Source organism: Rhinolophus sinicus, linkage group LG02 (genome assembly GCF_036562045.2).
Source record: "Rhinolophus sinicus isolate RSC01 linkage group LG02, ASM3656204v1, whole genome shotgun sequence".
Taxonomy (NCBI): domain Eukaryota; kingdom Metazoa; phylum Chordata; class Mammalia; order Chiroptera; family Rhinolophidae; genus Rhinolophus; species Rhinolophus sinicus.
The window spans coordinates 83,097,097-83,121,391 of NC_133752.1; the positions used below are offsets into that span (position 1 = coordinate 83,097,097).

At 38.7% G+C, this 24,295-nt stretch overlaps 1 protein-coding gene across 2 annotated transcripts in view; it reads left to right on the forward strand.

The window, feature by feature from the left end:
- The window catches only part of NRP1 (neuropilin 1), a 134,127-nt gene that overhangs the window by 34,074 nt on the left and 75,758 nt on the right, over positions 1–24,295 (forward strand). For both annotated transcript variants that reach the window (XM_019741705.2, XM_019741706.2), the window contains exon 4: positions 21,499–21,680. In XM_019741705.2, the coding sequence (XP_019597264.2) occupies positions 21,499–21,680 (182 nt within the window). The remainder of the gene's footprint in view (positions 1–21,498; positions 21,681–24,295) is intronic.

Here is a 24,295-nt window from a genome sequence, read left to right on the forward strand (position 1 = left end):
CCTCCTGAAAGTGCTATTGGCAGCAGAGGGCTTGGTATTTAATCCATAACTCACTATGCACTGCACCCTACAGTGGCAAAGCGCACACAGAGCCAGAAGAAAGAGATCAAGAAAGCATTAAAAATGTCAGGCCTCAAGACCATGTTTAAATTATTAGGTGTGATGCGGTCTTACATTTAACAATGGCTCGGCACACCTCGAAGCCCAACTTCCTCCCACTTGCTCTATTTTGATGGGTTATTGCAATTTGTTCTGAAATTGAATTTCAATTTGTTTCAATAGCATTTTGCAGTAAATAGGAGTGACTCCAGTATCTCGTTTGTGAATCTTGATGTAATAATCAGAGTTAAGTGAAGCATGCACAGGCCACAGAGACTTAGGACATGTTTTGAAACACGTATTGACTGATATGAAACTAATTTAACAAAAACTGGAAATCGGACTCCTCTGAGAAGGTGTGCACAGAATGTAGGGTCTGTTGCCATTGCACCGCGTTTGGCTTAAAAGATGGCTTGTTTAATTTTCCTTACCTTTCCTGAAGGAGTTTGGGTACAAGTTACTGACAGACAAGGTTGTGACCCGAGGACTTGGGCTAATCATTTGATGACTGGAGTTAATCATTTGTCAGTGCTGGGATTTAGATTAACCCGGTCTGTCATCCTCTCTTCCTTGGCTGCTTCTGTGGATAAGAAAGCCTCTTGGTAAAAGACGTGCTCAAAGTCATATTCAACATTTTGTGTAAATTAGCACAGATTTAGAATCTTTTTATTTTGTAAATTAATCTTTTTGTAAATTAATCCTTCTTAGACAGATAAGATTGTACTCTTTTGTACTTATGTTCATGCTTATGCAAATATGTGTATATATGGACCTACACGTATCCTCTACAAGCATTACATACATCCTCACTTGCAAAGTGCCTGCTGGACTTATATTCCGTTTTAATGCAAGTTAGATACTAAAAAGAAAAATAAAAGAACAAACCCTGTAATTTACATCTCTAAGCCATATAACGGACAAAGAGTATTCTAGCAGGGCATGCTGTTCTCTTCAGCTCTGGATTTAAAGTGGGGTGAGAACCATTTGAGGATGAGAATTTGAAATTCAAATGATGAAAAAACGAGTCTAAAATGTTGGCTTCCACAGATAGTGACCTTAAGTACAAATGGCAGTGAATTTTTATGTTCACGCACTAAAGAAAAGAGAATAAGTTGTGTATAGTGCATTCAGAAGATTAGTGATAAAGATGAAGCCTACGAAACCTTTTGATCTTTGTCCCCTAATTGAAGGAAGTGGAAGAGAGTGATGATGCAGGGAGGGAATATAACAGGGACAAAATAATTAACAGCTTCATTAGGCAAAACTTACATTTGTATGTGTTTCTAACATACACTAATGTCAGTTGGATTGAGATGTTATGTGGAGCAAATTTTTTTAAAAGATAATGAATTACAGCTTTTCAACATACAACGCAAAATACTTAAATGCCGCCCTTCTCTGTAACACTACCAGGGATGGCAGAAAAGTTGAGATCTAAACATTTTATTTTTCTAAATAGAAATCTTGAAGACATGGATCTCATTAAAACTATGATTCCACCTGTGGAAACTGAAACAGATTAGATTGACATAAACGCCTAGGGATTCATAGACGTAATACTTATTATCACTAATAGGAGTTAGGTACCTAAATCCCAGAACGTCTAGAGGAGACTATGCCCCTAAGTATTTGGTGTGCTCTTCTGAAAAGAAAGATGTTGTTGTCATGATGGTTCTTTTAATAAGGTTTAATGTAATTGGAACAAAAGCAGAACACCCAGTGCCTCAAGTTTTCCCAAAAGTGATTTATGTGATATTTGGGGGCAAAAAACCTCCTGAAAGTGTAAGATGTTTTCTTTCAGAACTATTTACTCAACAATTTAGAACTTTCGGTTTAAATGTTGTTAAAATATGCATATAAAATAGTTGGATTACCTGGGTTATGTGATGTTTGTTCTAGTTTTTCTTATTTATTCATTTTTCTCAATAAGCATGAACTTATTTCTAAGGAAACAATTTCATTCCTGAGTCTCAGAAAAATCCAAGATAAATATTTTTTTCTACCGAAAAAAAGTACAATCTTATCAGGGAAATATATAAGGCATGGCAACACATAATTCCAATGCAATATTGGGCAAATTTATAATTACTTGGTCTATACTGGCTACTAGCTAAAGATTCCATAAATTCAAGTGGAGGAAACATTTACAGGTGATTGAATATAAGAAAAGCTTCACAGAAGAAATGAACCTTGAATTGGGCTTTGTAAAAATGGAATCTGAAGTAGCAGAAATAAGAAAAGAGAAACTTCTAGGAAAGAGATGCCAGAACGATTCTGTGCAGTTATCCTCAGATGAGGGACATTGGGGCAGTTGTCCCTGACCTTCAGAAGAGCTAATACTATCCCAAGGGTGGTACCTGGGCAGAGACTTGGAGCAGAGACCACAGAACTAAAGATATTTGCTAAAGAATCCAATCCAGGGGATGGATCCTTTCAGTTTGTGCCTTAAAATGAAGACCCTGCAGCTAACGCCTGGACATGTATTTGACCTCCAAGTCAGTCTTTCTAACGTTCCTTTTACCCTGCCATTTATCTACTAGGTTTCATCTTTATCTTTTCTTTCTTTTTTAAGGCCATGACCAAAATTCATTTTAACCAGATTTAAACAGTGTTTTTTAAAAGTCTGGAGCAAGAATGCAATACAGCCCCGGTAAAACCTGGGCTTGCCCTTTATCTTGAGACAGCTCTGAAGTTGCAAATGAGCAGAGTATGCTCAGGAGGCTGTTGCAAACGTGCTGCTATAGAAATGTTCTCAAATTATCTCCGAGTGACACAACTTCTGTTCCTCTTACCTTTTCTCTAGTACTCATGCTAGTGGTTCACTTCCTAGTCACTGACTGGAGGTCCAGACCCAAGGATGAGGAGTCAATTTGTCTGTCTATACCACCACTCATACCTTTGATTCCATTCCTCTGCACTTCTGTGTGATCCTGGGTGAACTATCCAAGAGTTAATTCAGTAAAGAACCGCCTATGAAAGCAGTGGCTTAACAAAATTGAAGAGCTGTTCTAGTAGTGATGTGGGTACAAATGCAGTAAAGACGTCCTCACATGTCACAGACATACTAAGTGTGTCTGTGACACGTGAGGATGTCTTTTCAAGGCTGTAAAAAGCAATGATAGGCATAAAACATTTCTCAGCTTTTCAGAAAAGAGTGCCACATAAATATAAGCTACCTTTTTCACCAAAAAATCGCAGACACACACACACACACACACACACACATCTCACACACATCTCACACATGCTAAGAATACTTTTCTAAATTGCAGAGCATAATGGGAATGAAAAATTAAAGCTTTGCTAATAGTCCTCTACTGTTTGTATAGAAAATTTCCATTGAAGCGATCAATATTATTCTGTTCAAACATTTACACAGCCTGTGTTTAACATGTCTGTCACACATTAATGGAAAAGTATTTTTGAAGGCATTGGATTTTAAAGAAGAAAAATTACAAAAACATCAAGTTAAAGTTATTATTTTTAATGACTGCCAAATCCGACATGACTTCTGTTTCCGTAGTACTTGAACTGCTAACCTACATTTCTGAGTGTATGTTCATCAGTGAATAAATAGGGAGGAATTCGGTAGTAATTGATATAAAGGCCATTAGACTTCTAAATTTATGAAAGCCTATTATAAGGTTAAAAAAATTATGAAGGGAGAGATAACCAAGATGGTGCAGTAGGTAAACGCTGTGTTTACCTTCTCTCATAACCACATCAAAATTACAAAACAACTATTATTGAGAATCGCCTAAAATCAAGCTGAACTAAAGCCTTTCAACTAAGGACATGCAGAAGAAGCCAATTCCAGACTGGTAGGAAGGACAGAAACGTGGAACGGGCTTGTCTCCCACCTGAGTGTGACCATTGAAGATCGGGAGGGCTATTTCAGCTGTGGGGGTCCTCCCATCCCCTAAAAGAGCAAGGGATCCCAGCGCCACCCCAGCCCAGGATTTCAGTGCTGGGGAGACAAGTCCCCATAATTTTTGGTTGTGAAAACCAGCAGAGATTGTGACTGAGTGAGACAGTGCAGCTGCACTCACAGGTGCTCCTCTAAAAGGGACTGGATGCAGACTTACCCACCAATGGAATCACTCGCTCTGAGCTCCAGCGTGGGGGCAGCAGCTGGAAAGGTGTCAGGGACAAATGGTGGGGAATTGAGTTGTCTGGCTTGGGACGGGGGCTGGAGAGGTGGCTTTCTCCAGGAAGGGGAAGCTGGCAGAGCCACTGTTTCTTTGTTGAGATCTCCCCCTTCCCAGGGCATGAACAAAGGTGGCAGCTATTTCTGAGTCTCTGCTGTTCGTTTGCTATGCCCTGGTGATTTGAGACCTGGCCCGACCCAACTTTCGGGCACACCAGGAGGCTTTCAGTGTCTTTCTCATGCAGACCACCTGCCTTGGCTCAAGCTGCACTTTTCCAGGGTATCTCAAAGGTTTGCAGAATCCAGACAAGCAGCATCTGGTTTGAGCATGTCCTGTACCTCTGGCTGAGCAGCCCTAAGCCGGCACTAGTGGCAGTCAGCCTTGGTTCACAACTTGGCCTCTCAAAGGTGTTTCCAAGCACAGCACAGGCAGCAGCCATCTGCAGCTTTCTTTCTGTCTCCTGCTAGGTGGGCCCAAGTGGGTCATGGGCTATGGCCGAAGTAAACCTACAGCAGATCCCATCCAAGGTGGTCCTGGGGCTGGTGCCCCCAGTGGCCAGTTTCACAACAAGCTGGAGCATCACCCAGCCATTTCCAAGTACGACAGACCCAGGGGGTGGATTGGGCAGGCACCAGAGCCCTGCTGAAGCAGATCCTACTCCATAGGATCAGCCCCTGCACAACAACCCTTCCAATGTAGTCAAGGCCAGTCCTCACAACCAGTGAGCCCAAGGGTCAGTGCATCACATTAATGTGCAGTTATCAACCAAGTCTCAACTACAAGAGGAGGGCACACACAACCCACACAAGGGATGCACCTGGAGCACGTGGCTCAGGTGACCAGAAAGACTGCACCACTGAGCCCCACAGCACACCTACTACATAAGGCCACTCTACTAAGACTGGAAGACAGAGCAGCCCTACCTAATACATAGAAACAAATACAGGGGGACAGCCAAAATGGGGAGACAAAGAAACATGTCCCAAATAAAAGAACAGAACAAAGCTCCAGAAAAAGAATTAAGCAAAATGGAGATAAGCAATCTATCAGATGCAGAGTTCCAAATACTAGTTATAAGAATGCTCAATGATCTCATAAAAATGGGGATGGAAATCATGAAAAAGAACCAGTCAGAAATAAAGGATACAATAATGGAAACGAACAATATTTACAGGGAATCAACAGTAGATTAGATGAAGCAGAAGATCCAGACAGTGATGTAGAAGGTAAGATAGCAGAAAACATCCAACCAGAACAACAAAAAGAAAAAAGAACCCCCAAAATTGAGGAGGGTTTAACAGGACAACATCAAGCATACCAACATTCATATTATAGGGGTACGAGAAGGAGAAGAGAGAGAACAAGGAATTGAAAACCTATTTGAAGAAATAATGACAGAAAACTTCCCTAACCTGGTGAAGGAAATTGACATACAGGCCCAGGAAGCACAAAGAGTCCCAAATAAAATAAATCCAAAGAGGCCCACACCAAGACACATCATAATAAAAATGCCAAAGATTAAATACAAAGAGAGAATCTTAAAAGCAGTTAGTTACCTACAAGTGAGGCTCCATAAGACTATTAGCTGATTTCTCAACAGAAACTTTGCAGGCAAGAAGGGAGTGGCAGGAAATATTCCAAGTGATGAAAAGTAATGACATACAACCAAGACTGCTCTACCCAGCAAGGCTGTCATTTAGAATGGAAGGACAGATAAGGAGTTTCCCACACAAGAAAAGCCTGAAGGAGTTCATCACCACCAAACCAGTGTTACAAGGAATCTTAGAGGGATTTCTTTAAGATGGGAGGGGAGTTAAGGTCCAGTGAAAGGGGAAGGGATTGAGAAGAACAAATTGGTTATTATACAATAGTCATGGGTATGTAGGGTATCGCATAAGTAATATAGTCAATATTGTAACAACTAGTATGGTGCCAGACATGTACTAGATCTATCAGGGTGATAGATGGGAATGGGGTTGGGGACAGGGTGAAAAAGGTGAAGGCATTAAGAAATATAAATTAATAGTTAATACAGTATGGGGAATATAATCAACACTGTTGTAAAGATCATGTAAGGTGCCAGATGGGCACAGAGTTATCAGGGGGATCACGTCACAGACTGTGTAGATGCCTGACTTGTGCACTATACACCTGAAGAGCTGAAGTAGAAGAATATGGACTCTCAACTATAACTAAATATATAGGTATATATAGTCACGGGATGTAGAGCACAACGTAAGGAAGATAGTCGATGATACTATAACAGCTACATAAGATGTCGGGGGGGAGGTTATCACTTTATGAGGGGTTTAAATGTCTAACTATTATGTTGCTTTGTACACCTGAAACTAATATAAATAAATACATAAATAAATAAATAAATAAATAAATAAATAAATAAATAATTTTTAAAATTATGAAGGCTATGTAGGTATTTAATTAGTACAAAATGGGTATTTTGCCTATGTCTGAAAAGGAGAATTATTACAATCTAAGTCATTAAGAAAAGTATCCTGATTCAATGATATTTTTATAGTACAGCAATAATCTTACTATGTTACATACACACAAAAGGTTAAAAGGACTATCAGTTGGCATGAAATTACAAAGTGGTGAGGACGGTGGGAGTAAGAGAAAATTCACCATAGAAATTTAACAGTTACAAAAATAGGAATGTTCACTGTCCAGAATTTGGAGTTCTTGGCCGGCATGGCTGGTTTATAAAAGAAAAATCAGCAGAATAAATCAAATTCTTTCTTTGGTATCAGAAAGCCAACCCTCAACGTAGATGTGGAAAATGCTTCTGTTAAATTGTCACCGGCATTTCTTTTGCTCTCTGGCTCCATCCATGCAGAGACCTAAACCTCTCTCTGCCCAGCACCTCTCTCCATTTCCTGGATCCTTGTTCCACGTAGGCAATTTTTCACTTCCATAACAAGACCCTACCTCTAGATTGCCTAGTCCAAAATCAATAAGAAGGGCAGAGACAGGACAGTGTGGGCATGGAGAGAGAAGGAAAGCACAGAAGGTTTGTAATGAAGGAGGATAGAAGCCTAGCCTATTCTCCTGCCTTTGTGGCACAGACACTGTCCCACGTCCCCAAAACAGTTACAGAGCCTTTGAAATACATGTACACTTTCTAAAGTGCTAACTGTTTCTATGAAATAACTACTTTATTGCTAAAATAATGATGATAATGTCTCCACAAATTTAGAGCAAGTAGAGATGTGGCTTCTTTATTTATCTGTGTTGTTGCCTGGTTGTGTGTGTGTGTGTGTGTGTGTGTGTGTGTGTGTGTGTGTGTGTGTGCGCGCATGCGCGCACGCAAGAGAGAGAGAGAGAGAGAGAGAGAGAGAGACACTAATAAATGGCTTCTTTAAATTTTCTCTTTTTACAACACAAAAAAAAAGTTAGAGACTTTAGAGCCATAATAGTTATCCACAGTCACCTGAAAGGCTCTCATGTGAAAAAAAGAATGAAATATGGTCTTAGGATCAATGGATAGAAGCTACATGAAATACTGGAAAAACGTTTATTGAGGGAAGGGATCCAAGGCAAAGTATGGGAGATGGGATAATACCCAGGGAGTCAGAGATGGGATGAGCTTCCCATCTGGTCTGTTTCTTTTTGTTATAGGTTTTTGAGCAAAGCTAAGCAAACCCTTAGTAGGAATTTTAAATTAGGAGTTAAAATGATCATAAAGACCCTTTTCATCATCTCCTAAAAAATGAGATGTAATGATTGCTTTCTCTTACATCATAATATAGTAGAATATTCTGGTTCTTCTACTACTGGATTTGAAATACTGTTCCAATTCCTTTAGGGTTTTGGCCTTTGGTTTTCTCATATATAAAATGTGATATCAGTCTATTTTCCCTTAGCTCTCTCCCCACTGGAAAACTTTGCTAGGTCCTTTCATGGTGGTAGCCTTAACATTAATGCGTTAGTAAACCCAGGGCATTCCTGATTCCTGTTCTCAGAGAGACACTTAGAGGCACTTGTCAGCCTGGGATGAGCCCTTTTGACCAAGTATAGGCACAGACAGAGGTAATGGCATCAGCATTGTATTTGGTTAGCCCAAGACGGTTGCTAAAACAGTTTTTCAAAGCACTGATTCAAATTAAATTCCTAACATTTAAGACAACAGAAAAAAAAGTTAGATTACCAAATTGATCTGTCTTCTCAAATTTATGTCATCATTTATGAAGTTGATTCCCTCCCCGAATCTTATTATTTCTGACCTGTGACTAGGGCACAGTAAGTGACTTTTCAAAATAGCACATACTTTGTGATGAACACTAGTTCCACAGGTATTATGTAATAAAAGGGTCTATGATCAATGAGATTGACATATGTTGGATTAAACCAAGTTAAATCACGGTTTCATACCTGTGGGATTTCTCCGAGCCCTTAATATACTGATGTAAATTGTGAATATTTACAATAGACTATTATATGAGGCATTCCCAAATGATTTGGGGGAAAGAGAAAACATCTTTTTTTCTAGGAGAATTTCTGGGAAACACATTTTACGACCAGTTCTCTACTATTTCTGCTTCCTACTGAAAAAAGGAGCAAGCACAACAGATTGGAAGGTGATGACAACAATAATAATATGATCTAGGTAATGTGCCGTTATTAGAGGAAAAAGCAATCACAATTAATGAAATATCTGAAATATGGGTTATTTTAAAAATAATACGACAATTTCAAGAACCTGCAATGTTTTAAATAAGTTTCCCCTGAAAGAATTCTCACAGGGCCTGTTTTATTGTTACATTTATAAGTGAGCACTTATTTGCCCCCAAATAATTCAAGAACTGAAATGCTGAAAAACCTCCTTGTTCCACAGGGAGTGTGCCTTTACACTATCAATTCTCTTAATAAACTTGTATTCATTGATTAAGTGCAGTATAAACTAGCTTTCTAGATTAAGAGCATTCCAAGAAATTAGGCTTCCAGTGTAGGGAAATGTTAAATCATTTTATGTATTCTGGTTTTTAGTCGGAAAGAAATTGTCTTCCCTTATGGAATAATTAGACTAACAGAGGTGCAGCACAGCTTTCTCTCTCCTTTGCGTACCTGTCTTGTTTTTACAGCTGAGACTTGAGTATTGTCAAGGGGAACTTTTTATACCTTTCTCTAGCTTGTGTTCTGCTTAGGAGATGAGTGCATTTGGAAATGCTCCCTTTATGCTACATTTTATTTTAGCGAACTTGACCATATTCCCTTTTCCTTTCTGTTAAACTTGCCATAAAGCTATCTTGGGGTTGGGGAGTACTTTAAATGGTAGGATGAGGGTTATGCAATCACCTGGAGTTAAATACGTGCTCCAAACACAGAACCATTTCGGTGAGCTGACCCTTTATGTGGTGATATGGTTCAACTTAGCAAGATGGTACGCCTGTCTGTATGCTACCAGCAATGTTTATGGGCACTGCTCTCCTTTCTTCTAAATACACAGTTTCCCTTTAAGGTCTGAATAAATCATGAGGTCGTCCAGGTCATTAAAATCCCTTCTTCTCTCCATGAGCTGGTTCCTAAAACAGAGGTAGTTATAGTCTTGCTCAATATCAAGTAATTACTCCATTGTAACACAAGTCAGTGGTAAGAAAAAATCATGTCAACTGATGTTTAGACCAATAAGCAGTGATTTTTTGAATGTTTCGCTTTTTTACTGGTTTGTATGTTGTAATATAGAAAAAAGCCCTAGTTGACATGTGAAGTCATTTTATGTCCACAGATATATTTCTCATTATATAAATTATTCCCTGTATTACAGATTGACTTTGGGTTACCGATATATGGCTGATGAGTAAGACTCCTAGTGGCCCAGTCGTCTGTAGCTGATACACCTGTATTTTGACTTAATAGAATTTTAAATAATGAAAAAGAACAAATACTCGAAGCATGAGTGTATCAGCCTCTAAAGATGAGTCACAGCCAACAGTCTGCTGCTTTCAATAAACATTAAGGAAAAGGAAATCTTTCTACGACATGATCGATTTTTCTCATGTGCCTTTCATTCTAGTATCATAAATGCATTAGGCCCAAACCTAAAAGATTCACGTTTCTTGGTTGTGGTTAGCCTTGTGGTTTGTACTTTAAGTAAACCTTAGGGTTTACCGAACAGAATAGCACAATTTCTACTCAAGCCAATGCCCTCTGCCCATCCTAAACTTCAGCCCAATCTTCCTTTCCCTCCTGGTGTTGCTAAAAGGAAGAGACATCTAATCTGTGTCACTATATCCATTTTTCTTCAGTACTTTTTGCTGTCCACTTTTTCAGAAAAAAAGGTGGTCATTTCAGGGTAAGGGACTTCCTCACTCCAGAAAGAATAATCTCACCTACCTAACACTGGAAAGGTTCTACTGTAATTACTGCAAAGAAAAAAAAACAAAACCCTTTATAAAACGAATACTTGCCAATTTCAGTTCCTGCCGGTCTGATTGGCCAACTACCTAGATCCCCACTGAACAATTACTAATTAATCAGGAGTATTTTTTTTACTCTTAAAATTAGCACATTAAGCACTATAGTCTAAAACAGAATTATTGCTTTATTTCTTTTTCCAAAGATTAAAAACAGAACTTGAGGATTATGATTTCAGGATGCTGTAAACCAGATTCTCTGCCTTTCCAGACCTGGAAGTTGTACCCTGGTGTTCCTACCCTACCAATTAAAGGGACTTTTTGAGCAAATTCAGCACGGCTTGCTACTAGCACTAATCCAACTGCAGATCATTAAATCAGTTGAGTGCATCAATGGAAAGACTTAATGAACTTAGTGATTAAAAAGAAAACCATATTGTAACATATGCAAATTGTTTCTTTAACTCCATTACTGACAATGGCTTTAATTGATGGGTCTTTGGTGGTAGTACTGGGGCAAGACCTACTGTCATCCCAACTAGTATTTTTCAAAGTATCAGGTTATGGTCATACCCTGAGTTAGTCATCTTCTGACTGATAGATCCCTGCGGAAGATAACAATAGCTAATATGCACTACCTGAACTACAGTCTGTTTTGAACAGGGTTGGATACATTTTGGAAAACAAAGCTGTGCTCTATTTAGCTTTCTTTGTATTTTTCCCTTTTCTTCTGTGTTCCAACCTCACTTGGAAAGTGACCTCAAGCCCCTGCAAAGGCCATTACATAATTATTTCATTTAATGCTCCCTGTCATCCTGCAAGTTAATTATCATTTTGTCCATTTTACAGGTGAGCAACTGAGGCTCACAGAGGTTAGTTAGTGACCTGCCTAAAGCACTCCACTCACCAGTTGCAGAGGGTGAGGACTAGGATCACAGTCATCCCATTTTGGCTAATTTGAGTGCCTGATGGGCAGGAGTGCCTCCTTGCCTCACTGTCCTCTTTGACACTTTGTGGGAGGCCAAAGATGGTGACATTTCTTGATAGATCAAAGGTGCAGGAGTGGCTCCTGACGTTCAGAGCTAGGACCAGAATTCAGTTCTTCCTGTCCCACCTCTCTCTCTACTGTATCATGTTAAAAGAGACTGATTTTACTTTTTAAAAAAATTATTCTCTTTGGAAGGCTGAGAGGAGAGGAGCAGAGAGAAGAGAATATCTTTTATATGGGGGAAAAAAACACGTTAAAATAAAGATATAAGTGTTTAAAGTAAATAAGAAGGAAATAAATGTGTCCAAAAAGTTCCTGCTGTCATTTTTGATGGGTTGACTTGTTCTAGAAACCCATCTTGAGACAATCCATAAAAGTAATTCTTTTTTTTCCCTGAGAACAGTGGAAAGTTGGCAAGAAGTAAAAATTTTCTATGAAATAAGGAGGCAAACAAGTTGTAAATGATGTTAATATTTTCCAGATGGCACAGTTTTACTTGGGAACTGAATTTATTGTAATTAAAGGCATGTGAATTTTTCTATAAATACTGAACTTTGCAAGGTTGACACTTGAAGCCTCCACTTCTGGAGCTTAATTGTTTTAAGGGAGGCATTCTTTCTCTTCCATTTAAATTGCATCTTTGGAATTTCATAATCTAAGTTATATTATAGAAATATTTTCCCATGTAAAGGATTTTGCTTTCTATCTTCCATGCCAGAAAATCTTAATTATGAAGTGAGATTCCTCAAAAATGAGAAATTCAAAAACCAAATCTTTTCCATTAAAATTATATCTTTTGCCCATTATTTTACACCACATATCTTGAAGTCTGTTATATATTTATTTTTTAATTAAGCTAGGATTACTTTTCTGTCTCTAGATATACATGTGGTACTACCCTGGAATTTCTATGTTGCCTTCAATTGGGAGAATGTGGCACATTTCAGAACGCTGCTTTCCCTTTCACTGCAAGCACCACCTGTGGCTCCTGGTTCCCAACCCGATAGCCATCGTGACACGCGAACATTGAAACCACTTCCACCATTGCTTTAGGTTCCCAACCCTGCCCTTAGTCTTACACCGAATCCTACTCACCTTTGATCTACTCGCATCAGGCGATATAAGTGGATGATCCTGCCTGCCTTTAGTTTCTACTGCAGCTTCCAAGTTTCATAAGTCCTGTCAGAGCTTGGTCTGTGTGGTGGGCAGAACTCTGAGAGGTGCATCCAAGATCCTTGGCCCCTGGGGTATACATACCTTCTCCTAGTTGTTCAATCAGCCATTAATCTAGGTGCTGCTGTCAAGGGATTTTGCAGATTGAAAAAGTTGCCAAATCAGTTGACCTCAAAAATGTGAGATTGCCCTGGGTGAGCCTAATCAGGTGAACCCTTAAATGGGACCGAGCTTTTCCTGAAGAATTGTGAAGCCTGAGGAGAACTCATTGTGAGGGAGCTTCTCTGTGGCTGGCTTTAAAGATGAAGAGGGCCACATGGCAAAGAATGCAAATGACCTGTAGGATCTGAGAGCAGTCCCCGGCTGACAGCCAACAAGAAAATGAGGATTACAGTCTTACAATGGCAAGAAACTGAATTCTGCCACAATGGTGTGGGCTTTGACAAGGACACTGAGCTCAACATGACAGCACAGCCATTTTACACCTTGATTTAGGTCTTAGGATACCCTGAGCAGAAAACTCCAGCTGTGCCAAGCCAGACTTCTGACCTACAGGACTGTGAGATATTAAGTGTGTATTGTTTTAAGCTCCTAGATTTGTGGTAATCCGTTACACAGTAATAAGAAACTGATTGCCTATTACCTGCTGGATATTTACTATCTCAGTTTCTCTCCTTCTGAGGCGTTCTTGACCAGCCACAACGCATCGTAGCCCTCATAATCCTCCAAACAATCAATGAGTCTCCCTTTGCATTACTACAGTAAAAGCCATTTCATATCTCTTTTCATTTTACTCCAGTAAAACTTTTTTCTTTAACATTTGCTTTCTTCACTTTTGCATAACCTCATTTCCTGGGACTGTTAACTCTTGTACATATCATTGTGTTATTATCTAACCTATTAATCACCAGTTTTCTGTAGCTTCAATGAAATTATCAATATTCGTTATTATGGCCCTGAGGCATTACAAAAGCTTAAAGATGAAAATTTTAAGATGTGAGATTCGCTCGATGAGTTTTACTGTACTCTGATTATGTGAGACTGGGTTATCTGACTGTGGTACATATAGAAGCCTTCACTAAATTTAATCAGAGGTGCCACATTCTGAGAAAGATGTTAAGTGGACTATATGGTGTTGGCATTTCCTACAGGAGAATTACCTGGAAGCTTATGGACAAGTGCAAGATTAATACTGTGTGGGTCTTTGAGGATGACAATGACATGACAAAAGACAAAAGTATTTGCCAACATTGTTTGCAATTATTTTATTACAAGAGCAGTAAGGGTTTGGCATCCCGTTTACAATCGGTGGGACCGGTTGCAGGAGAGATGGTTTGGCTTAAGTATACCCAGCAGCCCCTGAGCAAAGCTGCCTAGCCTCTTTTTTTTTTCCTTTTTAAAGTGGTGAAAGAGTAGTTTATTAGAAGAGTTAGTACACTTCAAAGAAATAGAAGCAGACCCGAACGGTAGAGAATGGCTCAAGGGCCCCGACTAATGAGGCCTTGGTGGTTTTTATCTTTTTCTCTCAAATGGGCTGATCCTTTCCAGGCATGGGACCATGTGATTGACACCTGTGATTGACAAGAGGCTATTACCTCATCTTTTTATTTTTAACTTTTTTTTTATTATGTTCAGGTGCACAAAACAATGTAATAGACACTTATCACTTATATCCCTCACACAGTGACAACCCCCCCACACATCCACTACCCCTCTGACATCGAACAGAGCCATTACGTTTCCACTGTCTCTATTCCTAATGCTGTACGCCACTTCTTGTAACTATATATATATATATATATATATATATATATATATATATATATATATATAAAATTGTAGTTGACATTCATTATTGTTCAGCTTCAGCTTCAGGTGTACAGTGCAGTGATCAGGCATCTACATCATCCCTGAGGTGGTCTCCCTAATGAGACAAGTGTCCATCGGATACCCTACAAAATTTTTACAGCATTATTGATTACATTCCCCAAATTGCCTGGCCTCTTTAGCACATGCTCTCTCCAGCTCTGTAGCCGGGCCCAACCCTTCATTCTGGAAACTGTGCTCATTTTGAAGCTAAGCAGACAGCATAAACCTTGTACCCTCAGTCTACTCATAGATGGAACCTGAGTTTGAGTGATAAGATCAGTGAAGGAACTCAATGGTGGGGAAATGGAAATGCTACTCTCCTACTGAAATGAATAGGAATAGGAATATTTCATAGGTATTCTATCCCAGCGGGGAAGAAAACGCCACCTTATGCTCTGACAATGTCAAAGCTCATTACTTGGTGTGAACATATATAATCGCATTACAAGTATAGATGTCGTCACGCTATGGATTAGAAGTTAGGGGTGTATTAAAAGGATTACTAGAATCAAAGTAAGGAAAAGTGAATTTTAGAAAGTGACATAACAAGTGAAAATGAGTCCCAACTCAAAGACGAATGCCCTACAATCTTGCTTATAGTACAGAGTGCATATAAGAAGAAAAAGTATACATATATATACACACATTTATACACACACACACACACACACATATATATATATATATATATATATATATATATATACACACACATATACATATTGGAAAGATACATCTTTAGGATAAATATTTGACATTATTTTAATAAAGAAAACACTACTTTATAAACTTAGAAACAAATTTTAAAGGGGAATACAACAATATAACAAACCAATATTCTGTTGATAGTAGAAATTTTAAAATTTTGTACAGATTTAAAACGGCTTTCATAGAAATTGGCTAAAAGCGGAGAAGACAAGAGCCAGATCACAGCCCAGACTCTCTGTTCCTCTGAAAATGTGGAGGGATTCTCCGGCAGTATCCGCTGGCTCAGGCCCTGTCCCTGCTCTGAATCCAGGGCGCTGCCAGCTCCATGCTGAGTGCATGCACCAGGCTGGCTCCAGCCCTCATGTTGGTCAGAGGGGCCTGCCCTTCCTACCTACTCATCCTGTGGAGTGGATGGGCCTGCATGACCCAGTGTCTGCCCCTGTCCCGTCTTTGCTGGAGCTATCAATGTTCAGGCTAAGGGTGCTAGCACTAGGAAGAAAACACAATTATAGCTACCATTCAGCGCCACTCCAGCACTCACCTCTGTTTCTCTCTGTTGCCCAGCCTGGGCTTGGGGTCTTATTATGTGGTTCCTGAACATCTAGCCTGAGCAGGAGGGCCAGGTCAGCTCTGGGAAGAAGCCGGTTTCATGGCCACCATCCGTTCCACTGAAACTTTCAACTTAACCATGAAGGTCAAGAGCTAGCTCGTTCCCCACCCACCCACCCCATACACACACCTGCACATATACCTTTGTACACACCAAGATGTTTGTTTATATAGCGCTAAGCACACCATTAAGAAAAATTAATGAAGTGTTAGTTGATGTGGCATTTTTCTCACAACAATTTCCAGTTGAAAAAATGAATTACAAGTTGTTAATGAATAATTCTAAAATAATAAGGCCATACCCATTCCCCATCCCCCAAAATATGTACGAATGGGAGTAACAACAGCAGATATTGTTATCAAATTTACCCTAAAGTCGGTAGGCAGTGTTGAAAGGATACAGCTTATTTCATGCATGTATTTCCCCAGCTCTAGGCTCCTGGGCTGGTACCACCTGATAACTGCCTTCCTGCCATCACTTGTAAAGACTACATGAGATAATACATCTAAGAGCATTTTGTAACATGGAAATTACTTAACAAATGCCAAGTATTATTGCCAGCATTTCAGGAAATATGAGATCAAATCTGATTTATTTTAACTTTCTACAACTATACACACACACACACACACACACACACACACACACTCACAGTCTCATTGATCCAGTTGCTTTAGGAAAAAAGGGAAAGCTTTTGATTTACTTTCAAATAAAACATAAGATAGTGTTTTCCAACAAAGAAATACAAAACTTGTTAGCTAGGCAATAAGATATTGATTTGCTACTTTACATACAGGTAGTTAATACTTTCCAAAATAACTTTTATCTGATTTATGTTATTACAAAGGAGTATTTGTCCATTGTAAAAATTTTGAAAAATACAGAAATGACCAAGGAACACAATCTCATTACCCAGAGACAACCATGTATTAATAGTTCATAATTTTTCCTTCCAGTTCTTTTTCTACATATGAGTAAAAATTGAGAATTTACTGCATATAGGGTTTTATGTTCTCATTTTTCACCTATTATATCATAAGCATTTTTCGTATGTTACAAACTATCTTTTGTTGAGCATGCTTTTTAATGGCTGAATAACATCCCATGATATAAATGTACATACATTATTTCTTGTTTCCTTCCTGTTTGCCTTATTTCCATTTTCTTCATTATTATAAAGCTTCAAGCAATACTTTTTGCATAAATATTTGAAATTATTCCAGATTATTTCCTTAGAATAGATTTCTAAAAAAAAAAATGCTTGTACTGAATAAGAGGCTATGAAACTTGTAAGACTTTTCATATATCTTGATTAGAACGTTGCAAGCAAGACAGAACTGTTAGGGGGTGAATCTCATATAAAATTGCTCAGAAACACAGATGCAGAATAATTGGCTCTTCCTAGCTCCATCATTGTGTTTTTATTTCCAAATCCTTTTTCTAATACTCTGAGAGAAAAATCTGTTCTCGTCTGGGGGATATGTAAGATGATTCTTGGACAGCAGCAGTATAGTACTTGTTTACAGGTTGTTCAGTTGGGATAGCTATTAATGTCTTGTGCAAAATAAACCAAAGATCCAAAGAAACACATTTTTGCAGGTGAAAATTGTGTTAGCCAACATCATTTTTCAGTCTGGTTTATGATGTCAGGTGTCCAATTTCTCCATTATTAATGTATATATGCACATGGGGGTAGATCCTCTTGGAAGGAGATTAAAAAGACATCACCACCTAAAATCCCCCTTCCTAATAACGCGAGAATGTCCAGAAGCTGTGAGGGGGTTGGTACAGTAGCTCACCGCACAGACACCACCCTGCAGGGGAGTGGCTTTCTTTCCATTAATGGGCTCCACTATGGAGAGTCAGGGGTCATCGGAGCTCACAAGAGAAAATCCGACTTAAGTATGCCATTTGTCTATTCAGCACTGCATACCTATAAAGCCTCTGAAACCGCTCTTTAGTGACTGAATACATTTCTCATTTTCCCATCACTTTTTCCCCTACTTGGCCATTTTCCTAAAACCATAATTCAAACTTTCCAAAAGGAAAAAATAATCTCTGGGTAATCCTTTCAAGAATTCTTAGAAGGAAATCTTTATTCTTTTATCACTCTTATGGGAAACCTAACTCACGGTTACTCTTAGAATGTGAAATGTTTTCACCACCCACATACACCCAGGTAGGGTGAGGGTGGGAGAATATGTAAGCACAACGGCCTTTAACTTAAGGAGCTTGTGGTCTAAAACCAGCCACACACCTGAGAAGAGCCACCCCTCATTTCACACCCTAAACTGTGAAACTGTGGGAAAGTGTCTTTTAATTGTAAAAGGATTAGATAGAGCGATCTTTGCGCTACTTCTCCATAAATATAGGCTGCTTTACCATTATTAGTGCAGAAAGGGAGAGCTTTAAGGTAGAAGATTTAAGAACATAAATGGGAGGAGGCTAAAGGAGGAGCAATCGGTTGTCCTCTGAATATTTTAAAAATCCCCATGACGTTTACATTCCTATAAATGGGGCAGATGAGGTTTGAGGAAAGGCTTTCCTAGCTGGGGCCTACGTCTGCACTGTGAGCAGGGATGCAAAGAAGGGTAGTGTACTTTGGACCCAGACACGGCTTTCTTCTCACCTGGAGCGTTCCTTTTCAGGAGCAGGGCTCCAAAAGACAGAGAAGTCAACTTTCTGACCCCTCTTTTAGCTTTTTATGAATTACGTGCCTGAGACACAATTCCCACTTTTCCTCCAGCTGCTGGAACATGTCGGTTCAGAATGAGGGTCAAACAAGTGCCTCCATTTTCACCTTTGTAGGTTTCTGCTGTCGCAACTGGGGAGCTTGACATTCCAAGAAATGCAGTGTTTGCCACACTGGCAGCAGTAACAGAGCAGTGTGCAGCCAGCTGGGGGAGTGAAATTTGCAAACTCAGGATCCTGGGCCTCAGGCCAAAGCAGGCTGGGTGCGTTGCTGTGGTGACACATATAGTCTCTCGGGAGAGATCCTGGCACACCAGATGCATTCCTGGCACCACGTTTGCCGGCAAGAAACTTATGGAGTGGAACTGGTATCAACTCCAGAGAGAGATGCAAGCTGCTTTCTTAACTTCTTTGGCAACGTTATCCTTTGCAACTTGTGCAAATACACCCTTCTGAATATTTACACGATCTGCTATTTGTGATACTCTTTGGGGCCCTGATGGATGGTACTTTGAAGGCAAGTGCTAAAATGAGAGCAACGTTCCTGTTTACAAATGTAACTATTGTATCCCTGAATAATTCAATTTCCTAAAATTGGCATTTAATGGTGCAATGACTTATCTCTTGCTGGGAAGAGATTGTAGTCTCTCTGTCCCTTTTAAAACTAGCTTTTACTATTGCCAAGAGGAGAGTCTAGTATTTTACTATTAGAAGATACGTGAATTAAAGTACTAGCTTCTTTCCCTATTGCAATTCACTAGACTATCTTAGCTGAGTTCTCTCATACCTGGGAGCAAGTTCTCCTCACCAAAATGCCCTCAGTTCTTCAAAAAGCCTGACCCACCTCTCTTATTTGTGCCTGCAAGGCAAAATGCACCAGGATTTGGCCACTTAATATTCAGACCATGTCAGGATTCAAGTAAAAAGCCTATATTGCAGAGCTGGATGCACAGTCGCCAGGACAAACACAGCCAACAGTTCAAATCACAGTTAAATTATAAGCAAGCATAGGCAAAACATGCAGACCTGTCTCGTCAATGAAGCAGTAGAGATAAAAGGAATTACACAAATGCCAACTTGTGGGGCTTTAATGAATACAGAGATGGCGTTCTTTCCAGCTGCCCCCAGTTGACTGTAAAAGCGTAATTAGGATTTTGAATGTAATGCTTTCCTCATCCTCCTTCTGGTCCTCCACTTTTTACTTCTCCTCCTCGGCCACCTTCTTTTAACATGCACAAAGCATTCCAAAAGTATTGAGAAACAAACAATTCCTCTGTGTATTTCCATCTTTTTGCAAAGGGACAGCGATGCTAGCAGGCCCGTGAGTGCTACTGGAAACATCGGATGCAGCAGAGGAAATGCAGTTAATACAATAATTCACATATGTTAATGTTTAGTTCCATCAATGTCAGCTTTATTTTCTTCTTGGTATACACAAAGCTGGCACACAACTTTAACTGATGAGGTAATGTCATTTTTAATTTAGAGAGCCTTAAGCTGTCCACTTTAACTAGTGATATCATCTTCGCAGTTGTCTCCTGAGACTTGATGTAAACATAAGTAATGTGTCCTGGACAGTTTGAAAAGGGATTGTTAAAGATGACATTGGTCATCATGAAGATTTGCCCCACTTTGATCTCTTTTAAATTGCCAGATGCAGTTTATGTTACTGCCATCTTTTAGCCATTCCTGAAATTAATATATCCCAGGACTTTTGAACCAAGTTAGGCACAGAAATAAAATAAAGGTTTGAAATGAAAGGATTGTAATGTTTTCATGTCAGTTCTAGAAGAAAAATGGAAGACAAATCAGATTATCTGGTTCCTAGGTGACTGACTTGGTCAATAAACAGAGAGGAAAGAACAAGACACTAAAAAATACATAATGCCAAACAAACAAACATCTTCCTATTTTCCTGGGGGGATGCTAGGAAATTGGAGATGGTTTTCCACCTTTTAGAGATAAAGAAGGTCCAAGCATATCTGTTATCTTAGCGCAATCTTTAGAGTAATATTTTATTGTCGCTTCATTTATCATTTGTCTCCTTTGTGTATTATTAAGCCTGAATCTTTTTAAATCACATCACTTTGGTAATTTTAAATGTGTCATGTTTCCTTTTCAAACAACAATATCCTTTTAAAACTTCAGGCTGGTGGGTAAACAAAGTTACTTTCCATTTTTAAATAAACATCTTTCTTTGGAGAAATTACATTCTGCAATTCAATTGTAGTTTGGGGGGAAAATAAGATGATCTGTGTTTTAACTATTGTGGATACTGAGAGAGTTGGTTTTTTGTTTTTTAAGAAGACTGGAGTTTGGTAGAATTGGGTTAAATAGTAAAGAATCTGTTTATTATTCTGTGGCCATATGTTTAGAGGGTCGCTCACAGAAATCCAAGTATTGTTCATGGAAAGCTCCAGCCAAGGAGACATTTTGAATTCATAAAAGAACTTCACAGTTTGAAAAGAATGCATAGCATTATGTATTGACACCCCACCACCACAGACAAAAGAACACAATTTAATAATAGAGAATTGTGCTCATGAGATTTCTCTTTTTCTTGTTAATTGGTTACTTTAACTGACATTGTCTGCAAGTATAATGGACACCATTATTCTTAATAGTTCTCTGTTGCCAGATGATGTATACAGACATGATGTAGTCCATTTTAATTATTGCATTTTGCTAGATTTTTTCCCCTCCTTGTAATACAGTGGTGAATGCAGATAACACTTTTTCTCCCCCTGACAAACTATTGCAGGCAATGCTAGTTTCCAAATTACTGAAATTAAAAGGGCATTTCTTGCTAACCTTATGTTTGTTTCCCTGTTTCTGTTTTAGGTATGACTACGTGGAAGTCATTGATGGAGAAAATGAAAATGGACGTTTATCCGGAAAGTTCTGTGGAAAGATTGCCCCTTCTCCTGTAGTATCTTCAGGGCCATTTCTTTTTATCAAATTTGTCTCTGACTATGAGACACATGGTGCAGGATTTTCCATACGTTATGAAATTTTCAAGAGAGGTGAGTAACTTAGATTAAAACACATATGACTAAATGTTCATTAACATTGTTTGATTTCATAAAAGACAAAGTGAAAAGAGACAAAGAGTAATGTTTCATCCTTTTGTAAAAAAATCATATATTCCCATTACAAAAATGTTAGAGAACATTTTAAACAAAGGAAAAGTCTCCAATATATGGAGTAAGTATGTTTAAAATTTTTTAAAAAGTATTTCAGAAATCAAAATTGAATTATTCTAATGTCTTAACCAGTTTATAAGGTATATATATATTGCATGAAACTCTTTTAAGAGCACTTATTATCTTTCTTCTTCAAAAATAAGTTTATCTACTGTCGAAGTTTGATTTTTTTCATTAAAAATGCATGAGTCTCTGTTACGTTGAAGACATGTACGTCTTGTTCCCTTAATTTTATTGCAAAATTCAAAACTGGTAGTTTGCAGGAAAAACAAAGCAGTCCACTAGCCTTATAAAGTTTCTAAATCTATTGGAGGAAGAAGAGGCTTTCTATTAATGGAGGGATAGGTGGGGAAAGAACCTCTTTCCTGGAGGAAACAAAACAGTAACACTTTAAGTATCATTCCCCTTAGGAATTAAATATCAGTCTCCTCTCTAATATAATCACTTACTAATCTTCTGTTGCAATGGTATATATTTGAGGTGAGATACGATGGACAATTCAGAGTCTCCCAGTTTTGAGGAATTAAACACACATATCAGTCAGTTGACAAACAATATTTTATCTGCATATTACTGTTTTTCCAACAGTCTGTAGATTTCTTTTATGTGTTAAATTCAACCTTCCCTTTTAATTATTTTATTTGTTTACTTATTTGATTATTCCCTTGACATCAGTGTATGGGAGACCCACCCAGGGACAGAGGCTCAAGCTTTGAATGTATTGTCCTAGAATATAGGAGAAAACTAGTTTTTAAAAATAGAAAACATCTAGCTACACCAATGACAAATGCCTAAGGTCTCTAGGTCAGTGGCAACTGGAAATAACAAAAAGGACTCATTAGGAGTTTCTGGGACCATTTGTACAACTTCTTAAAAATTTGAAGGAATCTGGCACTGCCCCATATAAATATGAGTAGATGGAGAGAGCTTTCTTCAGAAATTTGTCTAAGCACATGCTTGGAAACCCTTTAGTATAAATAATAGTATACATATGGATGACATGAGTATGTACAGATGATTACATGATGATTTCTTGTGTTGAAAACTGTTTGACTTGTTATATAAATCATATTTTATATATATATATATGTATATATATTGTGTGTATATACACGCACACACACATCTACATTTGCTCTACCTATACGTGTCACTATCAAAGAAAAAAGGTGTCAGCAAAGAGGCTAAGAACAGCCCCTTTCATTTTCAGTGTTTCTCAAAGAGCTGAAGATGGTGAAAGAGAAAAGAGAGAGTTCTAAGTCACTAAGTCACTAAGAATTGTTCTTCTCCCAAAAGAACTCAGCTCCCACCACTTCGTTAGTCTCAGATGTTTCATAATTTCCCTGTCCTGCTCTCCAACACCATTTTTGAGACTTGAAGCCTTATTTTGTCCTCTCTTCTTGCATCCCTACATCCCATATGGCTTCTATTTCTTGTGAACTTTTGTCCACAGGTGTCAGAGTCACAGTTCCTTTCCAAGTCCACTGCCATTAACCAAGCAGGTCCAATCTGTGGTTCTCCCCATGCTCTTTTATCTTACACACAGCTTCTCAAACAGTCATCAAGCTGCAGTCCTCAAAACGACTGGCAGGTCTCCTTCATGGTCAAGCCTCAATGTCCTGTTGGGTCATCAAGCTCAAGGCATGACATCAACTGCTCTGGATGCTCTATAGCTTCAATTCTCACAGATTCACAATCTGGCTTCCTGCCTCAGGGAAATGCACTGGGTCAAACCCAGCAGACCTGCATGTGAATTTTAGTTCTGCCACTGACTATCTGTGAAAGTTCAAAGCCCCCGAGTACTCATCTGAAAAATGTATAATAGTATCTAGCTCAAGCTTGTGGTGAAGATCAGTTGAAATGAAAACATGGAAAACATGTAGCCAGTGTCCGTCATGGAAGATGTGTTCAATAAGCCCTCGCTGTAACAATGACTATGGGTAACGCTTGTGCCTTCAGATTTCATAGCCCTGGCTCTCTTCCAGTTTATGTCCCTTAACCTGGTAGACACCTGGCTCTAAACAAATTTTTCTCAGGAAGCTCTTCCTAATTAATTTACTATTTTTTTCCTACACATATACCCAACTTGTCCCCTACACACATGTGCACATACACGCACATACACACATACATGCTGTACACATACACACAAAAATGTGTTTCACTTACCAATATGTTTCTACTTAATATTTTCAAATTTATGCATGTTTCATTTCCCAACTAGATTGGTACCACCTGAAAAATGCAAAGAAAATATCTTTTTCCCCCCTCACTGTACATACTATACTCCTTATAGATACTCCATAAGAAGTCATTAACTAACATAATGTGTACATATACAAGTTCATGGACATTTTCTCCTCAAAAGCCATTTAATGATATGATAAAATCCATGAATCTCTGTTCCTTTAAAAATATGGCACTTCTTTTAGGGT